The 22950-nt window shown below is 50.8% G+C and overlaps 1 protein-coding gene and 1 pseudogene across 1 annotated transcript in view; both read left to right on the top strand.

Moving 5' to 3' along the window:
• Ebf4 (EBF family member 4) overlaps nucleotides 1-12961 on the top strand; it is a 43670-nt gene extending 30709 nt beyond the window's left edge. Inside the window, exons 8-17 of the mRNA XM_042694535.1 lie at nucleotides 3431-3512; nucleotides 4243-4578; nucleotides 4669-4795; nucleotides 6773-6861; nucleotides 6974-7039; nucleotides 7152-7329; nucleotides 7440-7628; nucleotides 10564-10761; nucleotides 11911-11986; nucleotides 12224-12961. Coding sequence (XP_042550469.1) covers nucleotides 3431-3512; nucleotides 4243-4578; nucleotides 4669-4795; nucleotides 6773-6861; nucleotides 6974-7039; nucleotides 7152-7329; nucleotides 7440-7628; nucleotides 10564-10761; nucleotides 11911-11981 — 1336 coding nt within the window. The 3' untranslated portion in view covers nucleotides 11982-11986; nucleotides 12224-12961. The remainder of the gene's footprint in view (nucleotides 1-3430; nucleotides 3513-4242; nucleotides 4579-4668; nucleotides 4796-6772; nucleotides 6862-6973; nucleotides 7040-7151; nucleotides 7330-7439; nucleotides 7629-10563; nucleotides 10762-11910; nucleotides 11987-12223) is intronic.
• Nucleotides 12962-22452: 9491 nt separating this feature from the next.
• Nucleotides 22453-22602, top strand: LOC122120569 (annotated as a pseudogene).
• Nucleotides 22603-22950: the final 348 nt, after the last annotated feature.

The raw sequence follows: 22950 nt of genomic DNA, 5'->3' as shown, positions 1-22950 counted from the left end.
GGCCCTGAGTTCAAGCTCTGTAACAAACTAAACAGCACTCTCCACTTGCAAAAAAATAAATAAATAAAATAGGTACTCTGTCACCAGATTTCAACAGCTGCAAGTGGCTAGTGGAGATCATTCTGGTATAGTTAGCACTGAAATCTAGACCTTCACTCCATAACTTCTGTGAGTTCTGTAGGGGAAAACTTATGTAAGTTCTCAGTCCAACTCTTCCTGTTCCTAACAGTTTTCTCTCTGGAAGTGGGAATGTCATTTCAGCCCTAAGTCAGTATCTCTTGGGGAGCCAGGGAGGAAAATGGCAGTGATAAGCTTTAGCTGTGTGACTTGGTTTCTGACCCTGGGATTCCTAGGAGGGCCTGCGATGGAGATTCTTGTGATGTGGGTTATTGGAAGACAGCTCTTGAGAGGAAAGAAGTGAGGGAGGCCTGCTAGGGCAGAGAGGGAGCTGGAGAGGAAGGTCTAGCTTGCCAGTACAGAGTATGAATGGCCCAGCAATCGGTCCTCCTGTGTGACATCAGTCTGTCATTAGCTGTGGGCTGCTGCTAGAGGGGATTTGCTTCCCATTGGGAGTAATTTTCAGATAGTTACTCAGCTCCAAGTCCTTCAGCAGGCAAGCCTCACAGCAGCTGGGGGATGCTGGGATTCAGGCAGGCACCACCCTGCTGTATGACCCCAGAACACTGGCTTCAGCAAGAACAGCTCATCTCGCTCAGCTTTCCACCCATGGCAAGCCCCAAGTTCAGTCATTGCCTCCACATTTTCCATCTGCTGCTTAAAGCAGTGTGCTGAAGGTGTGTTCCTGAGGCAGTATTGACACTCCTGAGAGGCTATGTGTGAGTCTAGTGTTTGCCCTTGAGTCATATCTAGCCCAGCATTTGCTTTGGCAAGGAATACTCCATTGATGAGGAAGGCTCTCTTTAATTTCATTTAAGCTGTTGTTATTGAAATTTTTTTTAAAAGCCAGGTGCCTGTGCTCATGCCTGTAATTCTACCTACTCAGGAGGCTGAGATCTCGAGGACTACAGTTCAAGGCCGTCCTGGACAGAAAATACCACAAGACTCCATTTAAAATATACCCAGCAAAGCTGGGTGTTGGTGGCTGATGCCTGTAAGCCTAGCTACTTAAGAGGCTGAGATCTAAGTATCAGTTTAAAGCCAGCCTGGGCAGGAAGGTCCATGAGACTCTTATCTCCAATTAACCACCAAAGAGCCAAAAGTGATGCTATGGCTCAAATGGTAGAACACTAGCCTTGAGCCAAAAAAGCTCAAGGATAGCACCTGCTCTTATCTGCACACACGTCCCTAACTTTTCTGTACCCCAGAGGCCTTTGTGTGTATCTGATAGATATGTGAAAGTGTTTTCTGAGGGGTGACCACTGTGGATAAAAAGATGTGCTACTGTGAAAGCTCTGTGGAAAAGTAAATAAAGGGTCCTCCAGGGGGGTGCCCATTGGGAGTGGTGAGTCTGACAGATGACACTGCACGGTGTCTACAGTGGACAGAGGCAGGGCCCCAGGGGAGCTGTACCTCCAAGAAAGTGGTTGTCACCAGCTCCTCATAAGAGGCTTCCCTGGGGACAGCTCTGTTTCATGGCTGGTACCCAATCTTTTCCAGTACTGGAAGAGCTCCCTTTGGGGACTAAGCTTACTAAAGCTTCCTCTGAATAGGAAGTTTGTGTTTGCAGACTTTGGAAGTAATGCTGGGGAATTAAATGGATGTTCAAGTATGGGTGTACAAATAACACAGGCATAGTTACTGTATATGGTACTTGTACTTAAGGCTCTCCTCCTGGTTTTAGAACTTGCCTATTGTTTAGTATAAGTAGTATGGTACACACACACACACACACACACACACACACACACACACATACACACACACACACACACACACACACACCACCTGGTGCCAGTGGCTCATGCCTATAATTCTAGCTCCTCAGGAGTCTGAGATCTGAGGATCATAGTTTGAAGCCAGCCCAGGCAGGAATGTCGAGACTCTTATCTCCAATTAACCACCAAAACAATAAAAAACAGGAAGTGGAACTGTGGCTCAAAGTGGTCGAGAGCTAGCCTTAAGCACAAAAGCTCAGGAATAGCATCCAGGCCCTGAGTTCAAGTCCTAGGACCAGCACACACACATATACACACACACACACTCTCTCTCTCTCTCTCTCTCTCACACACACACACACACACATACACACACACACACACACCTCCCAGAGGTGGGGTAATAAAAGAAAGCTGACCATGGGAGCCCATACAGTGGCCCAGGAGTCTGCGCCACAGGCCAGGACCAGCCACAGACTTTGGCCTGGCCCTCTATAATTGTAAAGGGCATTCGCTCAGATACCCACAGACTCCCATGAAGGCTAAGGTAGACATTGACAGTGATCTGAGTTTACCAAGTGCATAACCACCAGAAACTCTGTTGGTGATTGTCTTCCTGAATTGGAGGACCAAGAGCTTGTTGGTTTGTATATAAGGTGGCCTCATTACAACCTATCCTGGGGCTTTTCTCCAATGATGGTATGTGAAAAAGAAAATGGTCATGGGTATCTGTTCAGTGTGTCTTTGGCAGGTATGTGCTGCGTGTGATTAGGTTGTGAAAGTGTACAAGGGTATAGAATGGGTGCTAGAGGGCTCTCCTACATGGGGTATGCAATGACTGTGTTTTGGATAATCATATATAACAACATGCATACTAATGTATATACCATGTTCCATATTCTTCCTGTACATACACTCTGTAGTACACATTTACACTGTGCATGGCAGGTAAGAATCACTGTGTGATGAGTTAAGCCATAGATACAGCACACAGTACACACCTGTGTGACAGCTATCTCTTGTAAGAGTATATGGCACGTGCAGTGGCTACAGAGGATATAACATTTGTACTGAGTACACGTGTAGGTGGTGGAATGAGCCTCCTCTGGGGAAGAGGAATGCTATGTGACAGATGTTCTATGTGTAATGGGTATCAACAGGGGCAGGTCTCCAGGGTGTTACATTTACACTGGGTTGGTGTAGTAAATTCCTGTTGTATGCAGAGAGAGTATAATCAGTTGTGTGGTGGGGTCTGTATTGTGTCAGGCAATTTACAAGGGAAAGGTCCATCTACTGCGTATAATGGGCATCCTCTTTGCGATGAGTATATGTTGAAGGGGTGTGGTAAGCACATGCTATACACACTGTGTGGCTGCCCGCAGAGTGTCTATGGAAAGTATTCTATGGAGTGAGAAAGTCCTTATGAAGAGGCTAGCCTGCATCAGGCATCCTGTGTAGGTGTGGCTCATGCTGGAAATATGGTGGTGTGCACTTATACACGAGCAAACAGTGGGGAGGCACCCTGCCACAAAGGGGCATCTCCATCTGTTTCTAGAACCCTCAGACTCTCAAGCCCACCAACCTCACTGTTTCAGGTTCTTCCTCAAATTCTTCCTCAAATGCAACCAGAACTGCCTGAAGAACGCAGGGAATCCCAGAGACATGCGCCGCTTCCAGGTGGGTTTGGGGAGAGGCTCCCTTGGCAAACCCATCCTTGCCTGATAGGAGGGGGGGAGGGCAGGTTGTGGCTCTGCCAAGGCAGGCCTCTGCCCAGCCCTGTGCCATCCAGGGCCTGGTGCCTGCTGGGGGTGGGGCAGCTCCATCTCAACTTAAGCTGGCTGCCAAGGGAGGCTTCATTAAAGTCCCACTTAAGAAGATGCTAATTGTGACATTTTTACATGATTAACGACCCAGGTAATTTGCATAGTGTGAAGCACAGAACAGCTGCCCCTAGCACATCCCCAACCTGCACACACACACACACACACACACACACACACACCCCTCCCAGCACAGGGGGATAGTGGGAGAAGGCAGCCCCAGCTTCCTTCTCAGAGCTTGCTGATGGGTTCTAGAGTTCCCCTGTGTGTGCATGCACTATGGATAGGGGCTGGGCGTCCAGTGCAAGGACAGGAAACCCTTTTTGCCCAAGAAGCCAGAGGTACTTCTTGTTTCTGTGTTGGTTGGTTTTCTCATAGCTTTGAATTTTTCTAGCTCCTAGGAGTCAGTTCATCTGGGGGTGGGACCTGATCCTAATCTCACCGCTCCAACCTGAGGAGCTGAAGCCCCCTCTCTCCACTCAGGGACCTTGAATTCCGGCATCCTGACACCCACCTCAGGTTGCCACCTCCCCACCACAGTCCCTTCCCCCAGGCCCTTTCCAAACTAGCCTTGGCTCTCCCCACAGGTGGTGGTGTCCACGACTGTGAGCGTGGATGGGCACGTGCTGGCGGTGTCTGACAACATGTTTGTGCATAACAACTCCAAGCACGGCCGCAGGGCCCGCCGCCTGGACCCCTCCGAAGGTCAGGCCCTCCAGCCCAGCCCTGGCCAGCCCCTGGTCCCCCCTTGGCGCGGTCCCCTGACCTGGGTCCTCTCCTGCCTCCCAGCTGCCACCCCCTGCATCAAGGCCATCAGCCCCGGGGAGGGCTGGACTACGGGAGGCGCCACTGTGATTGTCATCGGCGACAACTTCTTCGACGGGTTGCAGGTCGTGTTCGGAAACGTGCTCGTGTGGAGCGAGGTGGGCCACCCCCGCCCGTCTCCCTCCGGGCCTCGGGGCTGGGCCCTTCCCACGGGACGGGACCTGCAGGCCTCCCCTCTCCCCTCGCAGCTCATCACGCCCCACGCCATCCGGGTGCAGACACCCCCGCGACACATCCCTGGGGTAGTGGAGGTGACCCTCTCCTACAAGTCCAAGCAATTTTGCAAGGGAGCCCCCGGCCGCTTTGTCTACACAGGTAAGAAATCGGGTGGCGGAGGGAAAGCCCAAGGTCAGGAGAGTAAGTGCCTAGAGAGTAAGTGCAAACGTGAATGTCTACCGGGTGGCCACGCCCAGACACCCAAGCCACGCCCAGGCAGAGGCCACGCCCTTCCAAGCCATTCCTGCCTGTACTACACAGCAACTCCTAGCACCATCCTTCTTTCCCTAGCCTTCTGTTTCCTTCCTTTCGCCTCTGGCTCCTCAGATGTTTCTGGAACATTCTCTCTGCTTTAGGCCTTCCTTCTCACTAGGATGTTTTCCCCCTTCAGGGTCTAGAGCCACTCCAGGAGTATGTTTATTTCAAGGATGCCCCCAATGAGCATTTGCTCCCCAAATCTTTCAAGGGTCTTGGGTCTCCCGGGCCTAGCTCTGTGCACCCCACACACACACACACTCTTGCATGACACCAAAGCAAAACATGGGGAGATGTATGGTAGACTCCTCTAGCCCAAGCCCTGGCTTCTCACTGCCACACCACCACTTTCACAGATAGCTTAGTGGGGCTCTGGTCTATCCTGGGAAGGTTGAGCATGGTGGCATGGGTAGGTAGGTAGGTGAGGTTACACCGTTGATAGACAGTTTGATCCTCCCTTGAAAACCTTGGTCACAGAGTGTAGATAGATGGCAGAAAGGAAAGGAGGTCATGAGAGAAGGATTGGCCCATGTAAAACCTAGGAAGGGAAGGCTTTGTGCTATTAGGAAAACTAAAGGAAATTCACTACATCTGGAATTGGAAAGAGAGGAAGGAGAGCTTTGAGACTGGTAGGTTAGATGGGGAGGGAGGGACCAAATCAGGAAGAGGAGGGGCAAGGCAGGGAGAAGGGAAGGGCAGGGGAGCCCTTCCAGTCTGCTGCATCCTCCAACCCTAGGTGGCAGTAAGTCCTTAGGTGGTCGTCAGCCTTTGTGCATGGGGTGCATGCAAACCTCTAATGGTCATAGATACAGTGGACAGTACATCCAAACCATAATAAACAGAACCTCTGTGTGTGTGTGTGTGTGTGTGTGTGTGTGTGTGTGTGCCAGTACTGAGGCTTGAAAAAGCCTAGGTGCTGTACCATAACTTTATTGTGTAAGGTTGTTGAGTGCTCTGCCACTTAACCCACAGCTCCACTTCTGCTTGTTTGTTGTTGATTTTTTTTGTCAGTTGTGGGGCTTGAACTCTGGACCTGGGCGCTGTCCCTCAGCTCTTCAGCTCAAGGCTAGAGCTCTACCCCTTGAGCCACAGCGCCACTTCTGGTTTTCTGAGTGGTTTATGGGCCATAAGAGTCTCATGGACTTTCCTGCCCAGGGTGGCTTTGAACCGCGATCCTCAGATCTCAGCCTCCTGAGTGGCTAGGATTACAGGCGTGAGCCACCAGTGACTGGACACTTCTGGGTTTTTTGCTGGCTAATTGGAGTTTCATGGACTTCCTGGCTGAGCTGGCTTTGAATTACCATCCTCACTCAGCCTCCTAAGTAGCTAGGATTACAGAAGTGAGCCACCGCACCCAGCTATAAACAGAAATAGTAGTAGTAGTAGTAGTTTGATGTGACCAAATGCAAATAGAAAATTGTCCTTAGAGCCTTTCCACTAGAAAATATAAAAGCTTGAAAATCTTTGGGGTAAGTGCGGTGTAGGAGACAGTCTCCTTTTGTAATCCAGGCTATGACTCAGGATTGCCCTGCCTCCTACCTCTCCAGTGCTGGAATTACAGGTGTGCATCACTTCTGGCCTCAGTTTCCTTTTTTCCCCTGAATTGTAGAAGGATTGTACAATGCATGTGTTCTGATGCTAAGAGCCTGGCACAAAGCCTAGATAGGTAAATACTTGCTGAGTGAAAGAATACACAAGGACTTAGGCCACCCACAGGGAGGCCCGCAGGGAACTTTCTGGACTGGTAGCTTGCATGTTTTATGTCTTGAATCCTGATCTGGGTGTGGGCGTGCTCCAAACGTCACCTTCCCCTCTCCCCAGCCCTGAACGAACCCACCATCGACTACGGATTCCAGAGGCTACAGAAAGTCATTCCCAGACACCCCGGAGACCCGGAGAGGCTGCCCAAGGTACTCGAGAGAGGGATGGGATTGGGAATGCGGGGGTCCCGTGCGTCACTGGCGAGGAGGGGCTCCCCAAGGGCCGTCCCTCCGTCGCGCTGCCTCCTCCCCCCGCCCTCAGGAAGTGCTGCTGAAGCGGGCGGCCGACTTGGCGGAGGCCCTGTACGGAATGCCCAGCAGTAACCAGGTATGAGGCCGCCTGCGCCCGCCTCCCAGCGCCGCGCCCGCCCGGCCCGGGGCCGCCCCCCGCGCCCGGTGCCCGCGCCTGTGCCCGCCCTGCCCTGCTCTCGTCTTCGCAGGAGCTCCTCCTGAAGCGCGCGGCCGACGTGGCCGAGGCTCTGTACAGCGCCCCCCGCGCGCCCGCGCCGCTCGGACCGCTGGCGCCCAGCCACGCGCACCCCGCCATGGTGGGCATCAACGCCTTCAGCAGCCCGCTGGCCATCGCCGTCGGGGACGCCACGCCGGGGCCCGAGCCCGGTGCGTCTCGCCCGCCCCGCCCCTCCGCTCCGCGCCTTGCAAGCTTTGGGGGCGCCTGGACGGACCCCATCTCTACCAGTGCCTCTCCGCTGATGTCCGGTCTCCCGCAGGCTACGCCCGCAGCTGCAGCAGCACGTCCCCCCGCGGGTTCGCGCCCAGCCCCGGCTCGCAGCAGAGCAGCTACGGGAGTGGGCTTGGAGCCGGCATCGGCGGCTACGGCACGCCGGGGGTGGCCGGCCTTGGCGTGCCCGCGTCCCCTAGCTTCCTCAATGGCTCCACCGCCACCTCGCCCTTCGCTAGTGAGTGTTCCCCCGCCCGCGGGGAGGGAGACCCGAGGCCTGGGGAGGTCGAACGGGACCCGGGCCGTGGGGACGCCGGGGGGGGGGGGGGGGACATCAATGCCAGCCTCATCGGGGCGCCATGGGACCTGTCCCTGCCGCCGGACCTCAGGCGGTCCCGGGTTTTACGGCCAAACGCTCTCTAGCACCTTCAGCTTCCTTTGCTGACTGCACCTTCACACGTCGCCTCTAGCCCGCGCGCCCTCCCGAAGCCTGCTTTAATTGCGGGGCACCTGGGCTGAAACCCGGTGCCACCTTTCGGGTTTTCGCTGGGACTTCGGAAGGAGACTGGCGCCCCCTCCCGGGCGCTTCAGGAAACTCAGGGCTCCTGCTGGTCCCCCACGCGCCCCCAGCAATCTCAGACGATGCCAGGTGGGCGGTGGTAGATAGGACTGCCCTCCTCAGTAGGGGAGTCAGGCTCAAGGGGCAAGTTCTGGGTGGTCAGACCCGTATTCAGAATTGGAGTGCCCAGATCAGGAGCTGTCTGACACTCAGCAAGTTACTTCTTTGAACTTTAGTTTCTAAAGTAAAAGAAAGGATGAATTCCATCCCCTGCCTGAGGCGGGTCTCAGATCTGGACGTGCTGCTGTGCATAAAGAGGCAGACAAAATGCAGGAGGAATGTATTGTTGGGAAGGCCCAGCCTCCACTGTAGGTGGAAACCTCCCTCTGACTTCTTGGGGGAGGGCAGATCAGAACTACAAATTGGCAGCCATATGCTGGTGGCTCACACCTGTAATCCTAGCTAGTCAGGAGGCTGAGATCTGAGGATCACAGTTCAAAGCCAGCCCCGTCAGGAAAGGCTGTTGAGACACTTTATCTCCAATTAACCACCAGAAACCCGGAAATGGAGCTGTGGCACAAAGTGGTGGAGCATTAGCATTGAGCCAAAGAGCTCAGGGGCAGCAACTAGGCCCTGAGTTCAAGCCATATGACCCCCCCCCCAAAAGAAAAAAACCTACATAGATGGCATCTTGATGTCATGGGTGAGTGACATCCAAAGATAGTTTTATGTTTTGCATGGTCCTCCAGTACTTTGCAATTCCAATGGAAACTCATCAGGCATTGGTTGTGTGCCTATGGTGTTACAATGCACTGAGCTTGGAGATTGCTCTGCCCTTGCTCACTGGCAAGAAGCCTCCCTATCAGTCACAGGTGAGGGTGTCCCTCAAAGTCCGGGAGTCTTCAAAGACCAAAAGTAGTGACAGCTGTGTACGAGGAAGCAGGTTGTTGTGTCTACAGGTCACTCACTTCTCCCTTACTTATCCTGTTTGCATTGTTGAAAACAGACCTGCCTAACTTTCCTTCCCAGGGTCCTGTATCCTGGGTGCTGTTCTTTCTGGCTAGGGTTTTCAACTTGGCATATCCCTCTGGAGACCCATCCAAAGATCCATCAACCAGAGTCTACACGGGGTAGAGTCCTGCCATGTCCCTCCCAATGGCTCTCCTGCCCCACCCTTTGCTCTGGCTGGGTTCTATTGTTTCACTTCCAGCCTCTTCCTAGTTTTCGCTGGGATTCGAATCTCCCCTGCCCCCAGACTTCTTCCTATATACACAGTGGAGGAAGGTACTGACCCAGGGATAGAAGCCAGACCGCCCCCGGTCTCCCCATGCAGCAAGAACAAGAATTCCAGAGCTACCTAAGCTCTACATCCAGTCTCAGCCAGGACACCATGGACATGTTCAGAGGCCAGCCCCACCTCATGATACTGTCTTGGCAAATACCTACCCAGTTTCCCATCCACTGCTCAGTGCGGGATGCTTGGACACAACTATATGGGGTATCTTCTCCATTGACTTTCCCAGAACATTCCTAAACAGTGCTAGAACTGCCCCAGCCAGAAGCCTGGGACTATCTGCCGGAGTCTCCACTTGGTCCTCTGCATCAGCCATCAGCAACCCTAGAATGACCCATCATGCCCATTACTACCCAAGCTACAAAATATGTGTTCACCTCTGCCCTTGGAAAATGTAGTACATTTTCTAGTATTGATTTCAAGTGCTCCATGGGGTTCTATGACCTCACCAGCTACTAGTAAATTATCTTAAAGGAGATGGTGACCATAGGCTGAAGACATTTTTGGAAGCTGTTGATGGCATCATTGTATCAAAGTTAGAGTGAGGCCTAAAGCCTCCAGGAGATGGCACAGGTAAACATGTATACACAAAGTTCTCTTGCTATTCCCAGCAAGGCAAGCTGAGGCCCTGAATGGCTATAGAATTGGATAATAGCAAGTTTTGACATTATAGCATCCTTGCTTTTCTTTAGAATTAGCCAGCTAGAGGTGAGAGATGTAAGTCTTCATGGTCTAGAATGGAGATGACAGAGATAGCAATAAGCTGGCAAGTATCCTAGGAAGGGAAGCAGAGAGACAGACCTTTAACAAGGGGTATTGGGGAGGAGAGCATATTTGTGGACAAATTTGGGTGCTTGTATGGGCCTTGGCAGAGAAACTTTTTAACAGAAACTTATATGTGCCCCTAAACTTCATCCCTGACTTATCACTCTTGCTGTCATGACCCCTGAAAGTTCACTCTAGCTCTGGCAACCCAGGGCCCTAAATGTATATTTGCACCTCCGAATCCTAGTGGTTTTCAGCAGGAATCTCAAGCTACTCATCTCAAGACCATCTCTTATGAGATAGGGCTTTCCCTACTGTCTAGTTTCCACCTGGTCTGACCCTGTCATCTTCAGCCTTCAGAGCTCCCCAAAATGGCAAGGGCTGACCCAAGACCTCCCCCAGAGAGATCTGAGCCTGGAGTGTGGTCAGCAGCCCATAAGGGGCCCGCTGCCCCATGCAGAACTCCAACCTCGCTGCTCACTCTGGTGCTGTCTCCCTGTTGTGTCTCCTACCACCCTCCCTGCTGCGCCTGCCCCTCCCCGCCCCGACCCGGAGTCATGCCCTCTAGCCCCCCGCTGGCGGCTGCCTCCTCCATGTCCCTCCCGGCTGCTGCCCCTACCACCAGCGTCTTCTCCTTCTCGCCTGTCAACATGATCTCCGCTGTCAAACAGAGGAGCGCCTTCGCCCCTGTGCTGCGCCCACCCAGCTCCCCACCCCAGGCTTGTCCCAGAGCCCACGGAGAGGGGCTTACAGGTGAGCCATCCATGCTGCATCATAGTGGCCGGAAAAGTGCCCTTGTGGGCCCTACTCTTGTCTATCTCTCACCGGTGGCCCCATGCAAGGGGTCTAGGGAAAGCCCATCTGGATGCCACTTCCTGGGCCTCACAGCTAGAAGTGCCAGACTCTCTCTAGACACTCTCATCTGGCCAAGGGGAAAGAAACTGAGATCCCAGAATGAGAAGGCCTGGAAACCATCCTAGGTAGCTCACATCCAGAGAAGAGACTCAACTTTTATCTCAGAGCTGGAGGAACTCACATGGAGTGCATGCCTTCTTCCTGTGTCCACCAGAGGGCAGCACACGCGTGTGTGTGTGTGTGTGTGTGTGTGTGTGTGTGTGTGTGTGTGTGTGTGTGTGTGTGTGTGTGTGTGTGTGTGTGTGTGTGTGTGTGTGTGTGTGTGTGTGTGTGTGTGTGTGTGTGTGTGTGTGTGTGTGTGTGTGTGTGTGTGATTTCTGCCAGCCCTGGGAGGCAAAGAGTGGGCTAGGCAGGTCTGGGAAGTGGTGAGGCAATACATTTAGTTCACACATGTGGACGGCACACAGGAGGCTGCTGCTGTGCACATGTGTCAATGATCAGAGGCTGGCCTCTCTCCTTACTTAGTCCTTGGTCATCTGCTTCCTTACCTTGAGCCAGGCCTTCTGAAGAAAATAAGCCTGGTGTCCAAGGCACAGAGGGAAGAAAAAAAATGTGAGCTGAGCCAGGTGCCACCTTTAATCCTACTCAGGAGGCTGAGATTTGAAGGTGGTGGTTCAAAGCCATTCTAGGCAGGAAAGGCCATGATACTCTTTGCTCCAATAAACTACTCAGAAAAAGCTGAAAGTGATGCTGTGGCTCAAGTGGTAGAGTGCCAGCCTTGAGCAAAAGAAGCTCAGGGACAGTGCCCAGGCCCTGAGTTCAAGCCCCAGGACCAGAGAAAAAAGAAAGATGTGGACTGAGAAGCCTGGAGGGGTACCTTTCACTTTTCCATCTGCTGTGTTGGCCCCAGACCAAGGCTAGGGGTGGCTGATAGCCTGTAAGAAATGCTGTATGCTCTGCCTACTGTTTCTAGCGCAGAGAGAGACAGACAGGTAAGGTCACCCAGCTGCACAGGGCTTAGGGCCCCTTTCTCCTTGATGACCGCAGACCAGTCTTTTGAGGATTCTGACAAGTTCCACTCTCCAGCCCGGGGGCTCCAGGGTCTGGCATACTCCTAATGACGGTAGGTACCTGGCTGGCTCTTGCCTCTTCTGCTGATTGGGATGGGTTTTCTGTCTCAAAGGCCTTAGTAGGGATGGGGAACTGGGTCCAGGTCTCCCTTTTCAGGACCCACTATACAACTAGCCAGGGCACAAAACCCACCCTAGTGGCTCAAGCTGACCTGGAGGAGGACAGTGGCTTCCTATCCCTTATAGCCAGTCTTCCTCCAGGACCATCTCTCCCCCTTTCTCCCCATCAGGTCCACAGGTGTTGCCCCCACTGAGCCCGGACTGGAGGCCCCTCTGGGATTTGCACTCATACCCTGGATAGCAGCACAAAGAGATACAGGACTGTGGGCAGACCTCAATCCCTGAGCTGAGCAGGGAAGGCCTTCCCACCCCTGTGCTCAAGCCCTCCTCAGCCCCACGGGTTTCCCTCACCTCCCTTTCTTGGGGCTGGTTGAAAACCCCAACACTGTGCTAACGCTCTTGGCAAGAGAGCATGCCAGGGAGGTGCCGGGGTGCTGGGCTTCACTCACTGGGTCAGTTCCTCTGGAAGAGATGGATGCCAGTGGGGAAAGCAGAGGTTGGGGACCATGGGAAATAGCACAGCTCAGGGAGAGGTGACCTAGAAAGGTCCTATTTGCATCTGACCCATCTCAACCGGCCCAGCATCCCAACTTCTCTCCAGTGAACAGGGCGGGGCCCAGCAGCCTCCGGAGGCCCCAGCCAGGCTCCCATGGAGCTTTCCACAGCTGTCGGACCCTACGGCTGTGCTGCCCCTACCTCCTCTGAGGCCTGCACACCCATGCTTGCCACATCCTGCCTCTCCTGGGGACTTTGGCATGGAGGATGTGAAGAGGGGGTTCCAGGTCTCCTGAATTTTGAGTCTTACTCCAGTGGATGAACTATGACTCTCCACATACATTGACTGGCTGGCCCCACTGAACGGCCTGGCTGCCCCCCCCCCAAGTGGCTTCATCCACCGTTCTGCTAAGTTTGGAGAAACTGGAACAATAAACCAGATTCAGGTGGCCACCTGGCTTCTCTTGCCTGCTTCCTTGGTGTGGGTCTGATTTTCTCAGTGGTTCTGAAGTTTTCATGGAAACCCTCTGAATCATATCCCTGGGCACTGTTCTTGCACCTTGGGCTTTTTAAAGGACCTCAGAGATGTGTTGAGCAATAGTCCCTGCCCATGCTTGCTCTTGGGGGTGGGGAAGGACACGGGAAGGCATGGAACAGGTTAGCCTGAGGACCAAGGAGATGAGCTGTGCCCTACAAGCTCTGCCTGGGACACAGTCAGACCACTAAGGACTCATTCCCTCCACTGGCTAGCCAAGATCAAGGTGAGGGTTGTCAGAATGATACTGAACCAAGATGGAGCCTAGCACATGCTACCTGGAGGCAGAGGCCCTGAGTGAGAGGACTTACCTGGTGTAGGTGGGGCAGCCTTTAGCTCCCAGGCTGCTCCTCCAAGCCACATTCCAACTCCTCCTCCCTATGCCCAGGCCCTTTCTGGCTTTCTTGCTTCAGAGTTTGAGAAGAGGGGAATAAAGAAAGAAGATTCCTGGGCCATTCATCCTCCCCTACTCCCAGAAGAATCCTAGTTGTCCTTCAGAGACATACTTCCTGTCAGCCCTGGCTCTGGCCTTCGGAAACATTGTCCTTTTCAATCCATTTACCCTGAGCTTTGCAGCCTGCTTAACAAACAACCTTGCCAAGAAAGATGGGCCGTTCCTGCCATTCCAAACTGCCCACTTTCTTCTCTGGTGTTGTATCATCTAGGACCCATGATAGAGGAATTTCCTGCCTCTGAACAGCTCGCCCTATTCAGTGCTTGCTTTGGTCTCCCCTTTACTTCCTGCTTGCAGCCTGTTCTACAAGAGCACCAAGGCTTGTCTATCCTTGCCGTGTTCCACTCAGCTTCAATTCCCAGCAATTCCCCCTCCCCAGGGCCTGCTCAGGCTGTGCTTCTGCAGAACTCTACATTAGTCACAAAAGCTAACTGGACAGCAGTCACGTTTTGGTACTGGGGGCAGTCAAATGCTATGAGCAGTTTAAAATGAGACATTATATCTGACCTCAAAGGTTTCAAAACACTGCTTGAACCATAAGCCAACTCAACACTCTTCTCCCCTCTCTCCTCCTCCTCCTCCTCCTCCTCCTCCTCCTCCTCCTCCTCCCCCCCCCTCCTCTTCTCTTTTTCTTCCTCCTCTCCCCGCCTCTGTTCTGTAATCCTAGCTACTTAAGAAGTTGTGATCTGAGGATTGCATTCAAAGACAGCCCAGGCAGGAAAGTCCATGAGATTCTTATTTCCAATTAAACACCAAAAAGCCAGAAGTGGAGCTGTGGCTCAAGTGGTAAAGTACTAGTTTTGAGAAAAATAGCTCAGTGACAATGCCCAGGCCCTGAGTTCAAGCCCAAGACTTGCTAAATAAATAGATAAATGTTTTTGTATCATAATATTGGAGCTAGTAACTTTGCTTAGGTTGATTATAGTAATGTTTTGTCCACAGATGTTAAGTGTATGTTTCCTTTTTTTTTTTTTTTTTTTTGCTTTTTTTTCCTTTTTGCCAGTCCTGGGGCTTGAACTCAGAGCCTAGGCACTGTCCTTGAGCCTCTTTGTGCCCAAGGCTGGCATTCTACCACTTGTGCTGCCACTTCCATGTATGTTTTTTAAATACACAATTTTGTCATCTACAAAGAGTTTTATTTTTTATTTTATTTTGATCAACTTCTCTTGCCTATTGTTCAATATAATATTGAATAGAACTGGTGAAAATAGGGTTTTGTGCTTGATCCTGGATGGCAGGCTTTTAGTAATTCACCAGTAGACATCATGTTTGGTTTACTATGTGCTTCAGTTGCTAATTTTCTAAATGTTTGTGACTAGATTCCAAATTCTCTGAAATGTTTTTCTGCATAATCAAATGACTTTCTCCATTATTCTTTCAGTGTGATGAATAATATTAATTATGTGTCTGATAAGAAATCTTTGCATTAACTAATTACATGTTTGACAGTAGACTACCATATACCATATGTCCTATATGCAAGGTATCTCAGTTGTTAACAAATAGCCTATTTTGTCCCTCTCTTCGATCTGTACTGTAAAGTTCACCAGAAAGGAAATTGCCATATAATTCAGCCCACACAAAATGGAGGCCCATGGAGATGGAGGGGAAGGAAAAAGAGAGAGGAGGGGACTCATGTCGAGCCAGATTATATAGGGAAAGGGGAGGCGGGAGCACAGCAGATGTGGAAGGGATCTCAGAGCCTGGAGAACCTCTCACTGTCTGAAGGAGGTGTGACTGGGGTGGCTCAGGAGATAACCTCAGCAGATGAGGAAGTGACTTCAGAGCCTGGGATCCACTGCGCACAGTCAAGTGATAGACAGTCAGCTGACTACTGGTTTCAGGCAAATGAAGAGGAAGGGGGAGAGGGGCTGTTTTCCCCAGAGACCTAACTCTTGCAGAAGGTGCCCATGGGTCCTCAGAAGCTAGACATCTGGGAAACAAAATAAAAAATAAGGGGCTGAGAAGGTGGCTCAGTGGTAGAGTGCTTGCCTTGCATGCATGAGGCCCTGGGTTGGATTCCTCAGCACCACATAAGCAGAAAAAGCCAGAAGTGGGCCTGTGGCTCAAGTGGTAGAGCTCTAGCCTTGAGCTGAAGAGCTGAGGGACAGTGCCCAGGCTGAGTTCAGGCCCCACGACTGACCAAAAATAAAAAATAAAATTAAAGAACAGATCTAGAAACCAACCACCTCAGTACTTCTTCCTGCCATGCTGGCTTCTGCTACTTCCTAGGAACAAGTGAGGAAAAAAGACAAGAACAAATACAAATTACTCTCTCACTAAGTCATTCTACCTGAGTCTAACCTGTTGTTAGCCATTCACCTCTAACCTAGCTCAACCTCTTAGCTATGGGTCCTCTTTATTAGTGAAAATCCAGAAGATACTGGGGGCTAGGGGCTCACTCCTGTAATCCTGCTACTCAGAAGGCTGGGGGGTGAAGATCATGGCCTGAAGCCAGACTAGGCAGGAAAGTCCATGAAAATCGTATCTCCAGTTAACCACCATAAAGCCAGTAGAGTTGTGGCTCAAGTGGTAGAGCACCAGCCTTGAGTGAAAAAGCTTAGGGACAGCACCCAGGCTCTGAGTTCAAGCCCTAGGATCAACACACACACACACAAACAATCCAGAAGAGCCCTTTTGAATTGATTTTTCTAGAAGCTCTTTCCTTCATTCAGTTTACAAAGTGAGCTGTCTAGACCCCCTGCCTTATTTCAACCTTGGCAGAGGAGCATGGAATGTCAACTCGATGGGTCTGGGAGGGCTTTGGGTTCAGAGCTGGAAGGGAAGTAGGAAGTAAGAAGGTGTTGGGTGCAGATTCCCCACAGACTCTGCAGAGTGGAAGAGATTTCATAACTCCAAAGATACAGAAGTAGCTTCCCAGCAGGGCAGGAACAGAAACATGACTGTTTTTATCCATTCCTTTTAAATGATTTTATTTGTTGGGAAAGAGGGAGCCAACTATTTAAAAGGGGAAAAGGAAAATGCCATCCAAGAGCAGGTTTGTTGTTCCTTTGGGGCCCAGCATCCAGCATCTTGGTTCTCCAAAGCCTCTCCTCCCTCATCTGTCAGCCTGAGACTAAAATCTGCTCAAATGTGCTCTTGGCTTTGGGTGGCAGAAGCCTCAGGGACCCCCAGACCCCCTCCACAAGCACAGTTCCTAAAGGCTTGCCTTGGGACCAGTGAGGAGCAGCAAAGCCCTCTGCTCTGATTCTCTTCCCTTATGTACCTCCCTTGAGACTCCATCCATGAACTGTACCCCAAACCTTCATGCACTCATGCACTCACCCAGAATGGGGTGAGTCCCCCTTCAGGTGGATGGGGGAAGATGCTACCACTTTGGGGCTGGCACTTGCTCAAGTCCAGCCAGCATCGGCTTCTGTGGTAAAAGCCAGTTGGTCTGGGCCATTCCCCAGGCCCCTCTTTGGAGCTGAGCCTAGAAGTTCACCTTGCCAAGATAAATTGTGGCTGCTGCTAAAATGTGGCAGTGTGGCTGCTGGTCCTGCCCAAACCTGGCAAACTTGTCAAATGGGGTCCCTGCTGGCTCTCCATCACAGAGCCCTGGAAGTTCCCAGGGTCAGACCAGATCAGGAGCAAATACCAAGGGACCACCAGACACCGCTCTGTGTCATTGTAGAATGAGGCAGAGGTGTCCCCTCTCTAGGTCTTACTTGAAACAAAAAAAGTCCATAATGAAATTTAAATGTTGGACAGAATCTCTCCAAATCCACTCCCTGTGGGGAGCAGTTCAGAAGCAGAAGGTGTTAGAAGGATATGTCTATGCCTGCATGTGCCTGGAGTGGTGGGGTGGGATGGGGGAAGCCTGGAATATGCAGTAGCAGGAAAAAGAGCTCCAACAAGGCCTTAACTTCCCTCTGCAGAGCCAGATAGAAGATGGTGCTACATTACCCTTAGCTCCACAATTCATTCAGCATACAGCATAGCCCATTACAGGAGGTGAGAGTCCCTGGAAGAGTCTGAAATGAACATGAAGCATTTTCTGGAGAAAAGGAGATAGGGCATCAGGACAGGGCAGGGAAAGAACTCAGCAAGAATGTGGTCTTCAGGCAAGACTAGCATGGTCCTAGCTCTGGAGCTTAAAGGGCACCCCACCTGAACCCTTCTTGTCAAATTGGGGACAGCAGGGAGTTAGGACAATGGAGAAGAAAGGAAAAGGGCTAGACTCCATCTTCTACAGGCGAAGAGTGTTTATTGAAGGATAACATCTAGGGACCCAACAAGCTCCTGGGAATGTAGGTTGTGTGTGGGACTGGATCTGGGGTCCAGCTTATATGGGTCTTAACAAGGAAATAAAGGAGTAAAAATCAGGCTGTAATTACTTGGGTGCTACGGGTGATCACGTTTGGCTAGGCTCAAGGTCAACCACCTGGAGTGACGGTAACTTTCCGCCAGGCCTAGGTTGGGATAACCGGCCTGAGGACAGGTTTGTGATCAAACCTGTTCCTGTGTACCTGGTGTCTTGCTTGGTGTGGGGAGATAAGGCAGGAGTCAATCCTTCATGAGTCAGGCAAGTCATTGGCTTCAAGCATCCGGAGTGGGGTAAAGTGAAGTCAGGAAACTGAGTCACAGCCATTCTGGCCCCTGGCCACGTGCTGGGAGCTGTTGTCTACACACAGCTATCCTAGAGCCTAGGAAAGAGATGGGGGGCTGTCCACCCAGCTTTAAAGCCTAGAAGTGAGACAAGCCAACCTTTGAATTTCAGATGCCTGCTTCAATGGGTACAGCCAGGAGGACCCTGCTTTGGGAAATATATAGATACATTGTGTTGTTTAGCTCCAGGGGAGCCCTGCTCCTTATGCTGTGTTTATGTATAATACTTTGCTAAGGCTTGGTCTCCACCCAGCATGTGGCCTTTGTTTTTAAAAGCTTGGTGCAAGTTCTGTTCCAGGCTGCAGTTCTTTGTAATTGGCCACCTGTAGACCGCTAGCACTCCAATAAAGACTCCAAAATTTGACCTCTCAAAAGGTGCCTTCTCTATTTTTCTGATTTAAGGTATACTATACCATACAACATATGGAGGATCATCTGGGATCCCAGTCACCAAGACTCCAGTACCAAGGAGGGCACCTGGGTTCCTTGAAACCACACTAAAGGATGGCCTTAGTGAGTCAGCTGCAGTGGGGCAGAAATTCCCACAAGGGAGGCTCCCCCTGAGACATTCCAGGGCCCCATGGACTTTCTGCCACTCTAACAGACAGCTTACAGATGCTGGACATGCCATCCAAAAATCTTTTGGGAGTCACTCAAAAATCTTCCGGAGCCAGGTGCCGGTGGCTCACGCCTGTAATCCTAGCTACTCAAGAGGCTGACATCTGAGGATCATGGTTCAAAGCCAGCCCAGGCACAAAAGTCTGTGAGACTCTTATCTTCAATTAACCATCAGAAAACTGGAAGTGGTGCTGTGGCTCAAGTGGTAGAGTGCTTGTCTTGAGCTGAAGAGCTGAGGGACAGTGCCCAGCCCCAGAATTCAAGCCCTACAATGGACAAAAAAAAAAAATCTTCCAGAAGCAAGTCTCTATCTTGTCTTCTGTCTGCATGCTTTCTGTATTCTGGGAATTGAACCATGTGGAACAGTGGAGACAATGGGGAGCAGATGCAGGCAATAACCCATCCACGACCTCCAAGTGAACAATGGTACTGTGAGGGTACAGTAAAGGGTAGGATGAGAGACTACCCAGCATAGGGCTGGGTAGCATGAAAGATTACTGGCCATAGGGTCATGGTTGAGTGTTACTACTCACCCAGTGGCTAGTAAGGGCATGGTTGGGGGAGGCCCTCACTGGCATCTGGTCTGGTCATGGTAGGGTGAGAGACTACCCAGTGTAGGGCCATGGTTAGGCATCTCTGGACTGCCTATCCAGCACCTGGTAGTGCTCCCATACTATACAGTGGGGAGTTCAGCTTGCTGAGTGGGAGTGGCAGGCTCACTCAGCAGACTCTAGATTCAGTTTGCTGAGTGGGAGTGGCAGGCCTACTTGGCAGACTCAGAGTTCTCATGAGTAGGGATGAACTGGGGGCTCACTAGGCCCCAACTAAGCCTTCAGTTTCATCTTGTCTTGTTTTTAAATTGGTACCCATTATAAATGTGGACTCTTGTTTTCGGTGTCTTTGTTATTCCTTTGGACATCTGTGGGAAAATAGAAGTTTCAGCCTCTGGCTGGGCCAGATCACCAGCCCCTCCAGCACAGTTGCAGTTGTAGGTGGTGGAGGGGTAAGGTAGGGTGACCACAGGCCTAAATTGGTTTTTCTAACAATCTGTCTGAAGTTACAACCTGGTCAGGAGACAATTGGGGGCAGGATGGATGCAAACATCAGTCTTGGTTCTCCCAGGTTTAATCTTGGCCTCAGTGTAAATTAATACATAAAATGCTCTAGTCAAAAATTGGTCTAAGCGGGCTGGGAAGGTGGCTCAGTGGTAGAGTGCTTGCCTTGCATGCCTGAGGCCCTGGGTTCGATTCCTCAGCACCACATAAGCAAAAAGAAAAAAGCCGGAAGTGGCGCTGTGGCTCAAGTAGTAGAGCGCTAGCCTTGAGCTGAAGAGCTGAGGGACAGCGCCCAGGCCCAGAGTTCAGGCCCCATGACTGGACCAAAAAAAAAAAATTGGTCTAAGCCGAATGCCGGTGGCTCACACCTGTAATTCTAGCTACTCAGGAGGCTGAGATCTGAGGATTGTGGTTCAAAGCCAGCCCAGGCAGGAAAGTCCATGAGACTCTTATCTCCAATAAACCACTAGAAAACCGAAGTGGCGCTGTGGCTTAAGCAGTAGAGCACTCACCTTGAGCTGAAGAGTGCAAGGACAGCTCCCAAGCCCAGAGTTCAAGCCCCACGACTGACCAAAAAAAAAAAAAAAAAAAAAAAAATGGTCTAAAGACTGTCCAGCCACTGGGTGGGTTGAGTCTAGCTCCAGAGGACCCCTATCCAACTTTCCTACACTAAAGGTATTTGATATGCTAATGTGCCTGCTATCAAACAAGCACTGGAGTAATGGGGCTGGAGAATGTTAAAGTGATTTGTTGAAAGTTTTGTCTTGGGCTGGGAAGGTGGTTCAGTGGTAGAGCACTTGCCTTGCATGCCTGAGGCCCTGGGTTCAATTCCTCAGCACCACATAAGCAAAAAGAAAAAAGCTGGAAGTGGCACTGTGGCTCAAGTGGTTGAGCTGAAGAGCTGAGGGACAGTGTTCAGGCCCCATGACTGGACCCCCCCCCAAAAAAGAAAGTTTTGTCTTAAACATTGGTCATCTGTAAGAATAATTGGCAAAAAATATCTGCCACTGGAATACCTATGGCTAGTATTCATTTTGCGTGCTTTAAAATCTTTGTTCACAAAAGTATGTATATGTATGTGTATAAAGATGTTCAAGATAAAAACTGTCAGTATGATGTGAAAAAAAAATGGATGAGGGCTGGAAATGTGGCTCAGTGGTAGAGTGTTTGCCTTGCATGCATGAGGCCCTGGGTTTGATTCCTCAGAACCACAGAAACAGAAAAAGCCAGAAGTGGCACTGTGGCTCAAGTGGTAGAGCACTAGCCTTGAGCTGAAGAGCTGAGGGACAGCGCCCAGGCCCAGAGTTCAAGCCCCAGGATCAGAAAAAAAAAAAGTAAAAAATGGATGAATTTAGGTTTAAAACTCCAAAAAGGTCATGAGGTCTCAAAGGATTATTCCATTGTCTTAAGGAGGAGCTATAGTTAAAAGGTTTTCTAAAGATTCTTTAATTTGAAAATCAAAACAAGTCTGGTATTTTAATATATAAGGCTGCTTACACTATCATCAAGTTATCTGGCTTAGCAAAAAGGCACTGGGAACTTAAGATTTGCCTCCACGGCTAAAATTTGGGGCTAAGTGTCAGAAATTTAAATGTGGTTTTATTTATCATTGCCAAAGACATTGCCCATTCTGGCTGTCTAAACTGCTTGGTTTCTCAGTCAGATATCAAAAAAGGACAGGGAAAAACTTACAATGGGTCAATAGAAGGCCTATCTTTGAGGGTGAGGGGTGTTCTGGCAAAAGGTTCAGCTCAGCCAATCCATGCATGGTGGGACAGATCCTAGGAGGAGTCCGTGCATTGTGGGACAGGCCCTGGGGGGAGTCCACCCATGGTGGAAGAGGGTAAGCTAGCATTAAGGCAATTCATCTAACCCCAAGGAGTCTGATGTGTTAGCATTATCCCCACTGCAGGTCCTCAGCTCCACCCAGAACTGCTGGGGTTTCAGCACCAAATGTTAGGATCCGTCACGACCATCCCAGGGAACCACATGGAGGAAGGCACACACTGGAGAAAGATTATTATAAGGTTTATTAGAAGGGCCATATCTACCCCGGGAGAGGGAGCAATATGGCATCTGCCCCTATCCAGGTGGGTAGCAAGGCTACCTGGGCTAGTAGCAAGGTCCATTCACAGGTAAGTTTGAGCAGGGAGAGGGAGTAGCTAGCTATATGGTAGGACCTCTAGGGCAGGGAGGAGTTCAGGTCTGGGTGGAGCTGAGGACCTGCAGTAGGGATAATGCTAACATGGTATATGCCCATTCTGTAGGATGGGCAGGTGCCCATCTTCTTCCTGCCTCTTTTTTCTTTAAAGATGGACATTGGAAACCTGATGGTAAAGTGGGTGATGTGATTGGTATTTCTAAAACTGCCCCTTGGGATGGATTAAAAAGTTGTTTTTTGTTTTTTTTGGGGGGGTCCGGTCATGGGGCCTGAACTCTGGGCCTGGGCGCTGTCCCTCAGCTCTTCAGCTCAAGGCTAGCGCTCTACCACTTGAGCCACAGACCCACTTCCAGTTTTTTTCTTTTTGCTTATGTGGTGCTGAGGAATCAAACCCAGGGCCTCAGGCATGCAAGGCAAGCACTCTACCACTGAGCCACCTTCCCAGCCCGGATTAAAAAGTTTTTTAAAGCCACATACTTACCTGGCAGGGGAGATACCATGATCATGAAGTGGTTTTCCCAGGGCGAGGCTTATTCATTGCACTCTGGATGTGCTGATCCCTGAGATTTCCCCAAATGTGCATAATTTGTGGTAGTGGGGAACTGTGTTCACATTCTCCCCTGGGGGGGGGGGGGAAGCCAGGTACCAGTGGCTTATGCTCATAATCCTTGCTATTCAAGAGGCTGAGATCTGAGGATCATGGTTCAAAGCCAGCCTGGGCAGCAAAGTCCGTAAAACCCTTATCTCCAATTATCCATCAAAAAACCGGAAGTGGTACCATGGCTCAAGTGCTAAAGTGCTTGCATTGAGCTGAAAAGCTGAGGGACAATGCCCAGACCCAGAGTTCAATGCCCACAACTGACAAAAAAAAACACCTTAAAGTGAGGGTTAAAAAAAAGGTTTAGCTGGGTGTTGATGGCTTACACCTGTAATCCTAGCTATTCAGGAAGCTGAGATTTGAGGATCACAGT

The sequence above is a fragment of the Dipodomys spectabilis genome, unplaced genomic scaffold (genome assembly GCF_019054845.1).
Source record: "Dipodomys spectabilis isolate Male_0828 unplaced genomic scaffold, ASM1905484v1 ptg000175l, whole genome shotgun sequence".
Lineage (NCBI taxonomy): Eukaryota > Metazoa > Chordata > Mammalia > Rodentia > Heteromyidae > Dipodomys > Dipodomys spectabilis.
Note: the sequence above shows the minus strand (reverse complement) of the source record. Positions and strands in the feature narration are given on the sequence as shown.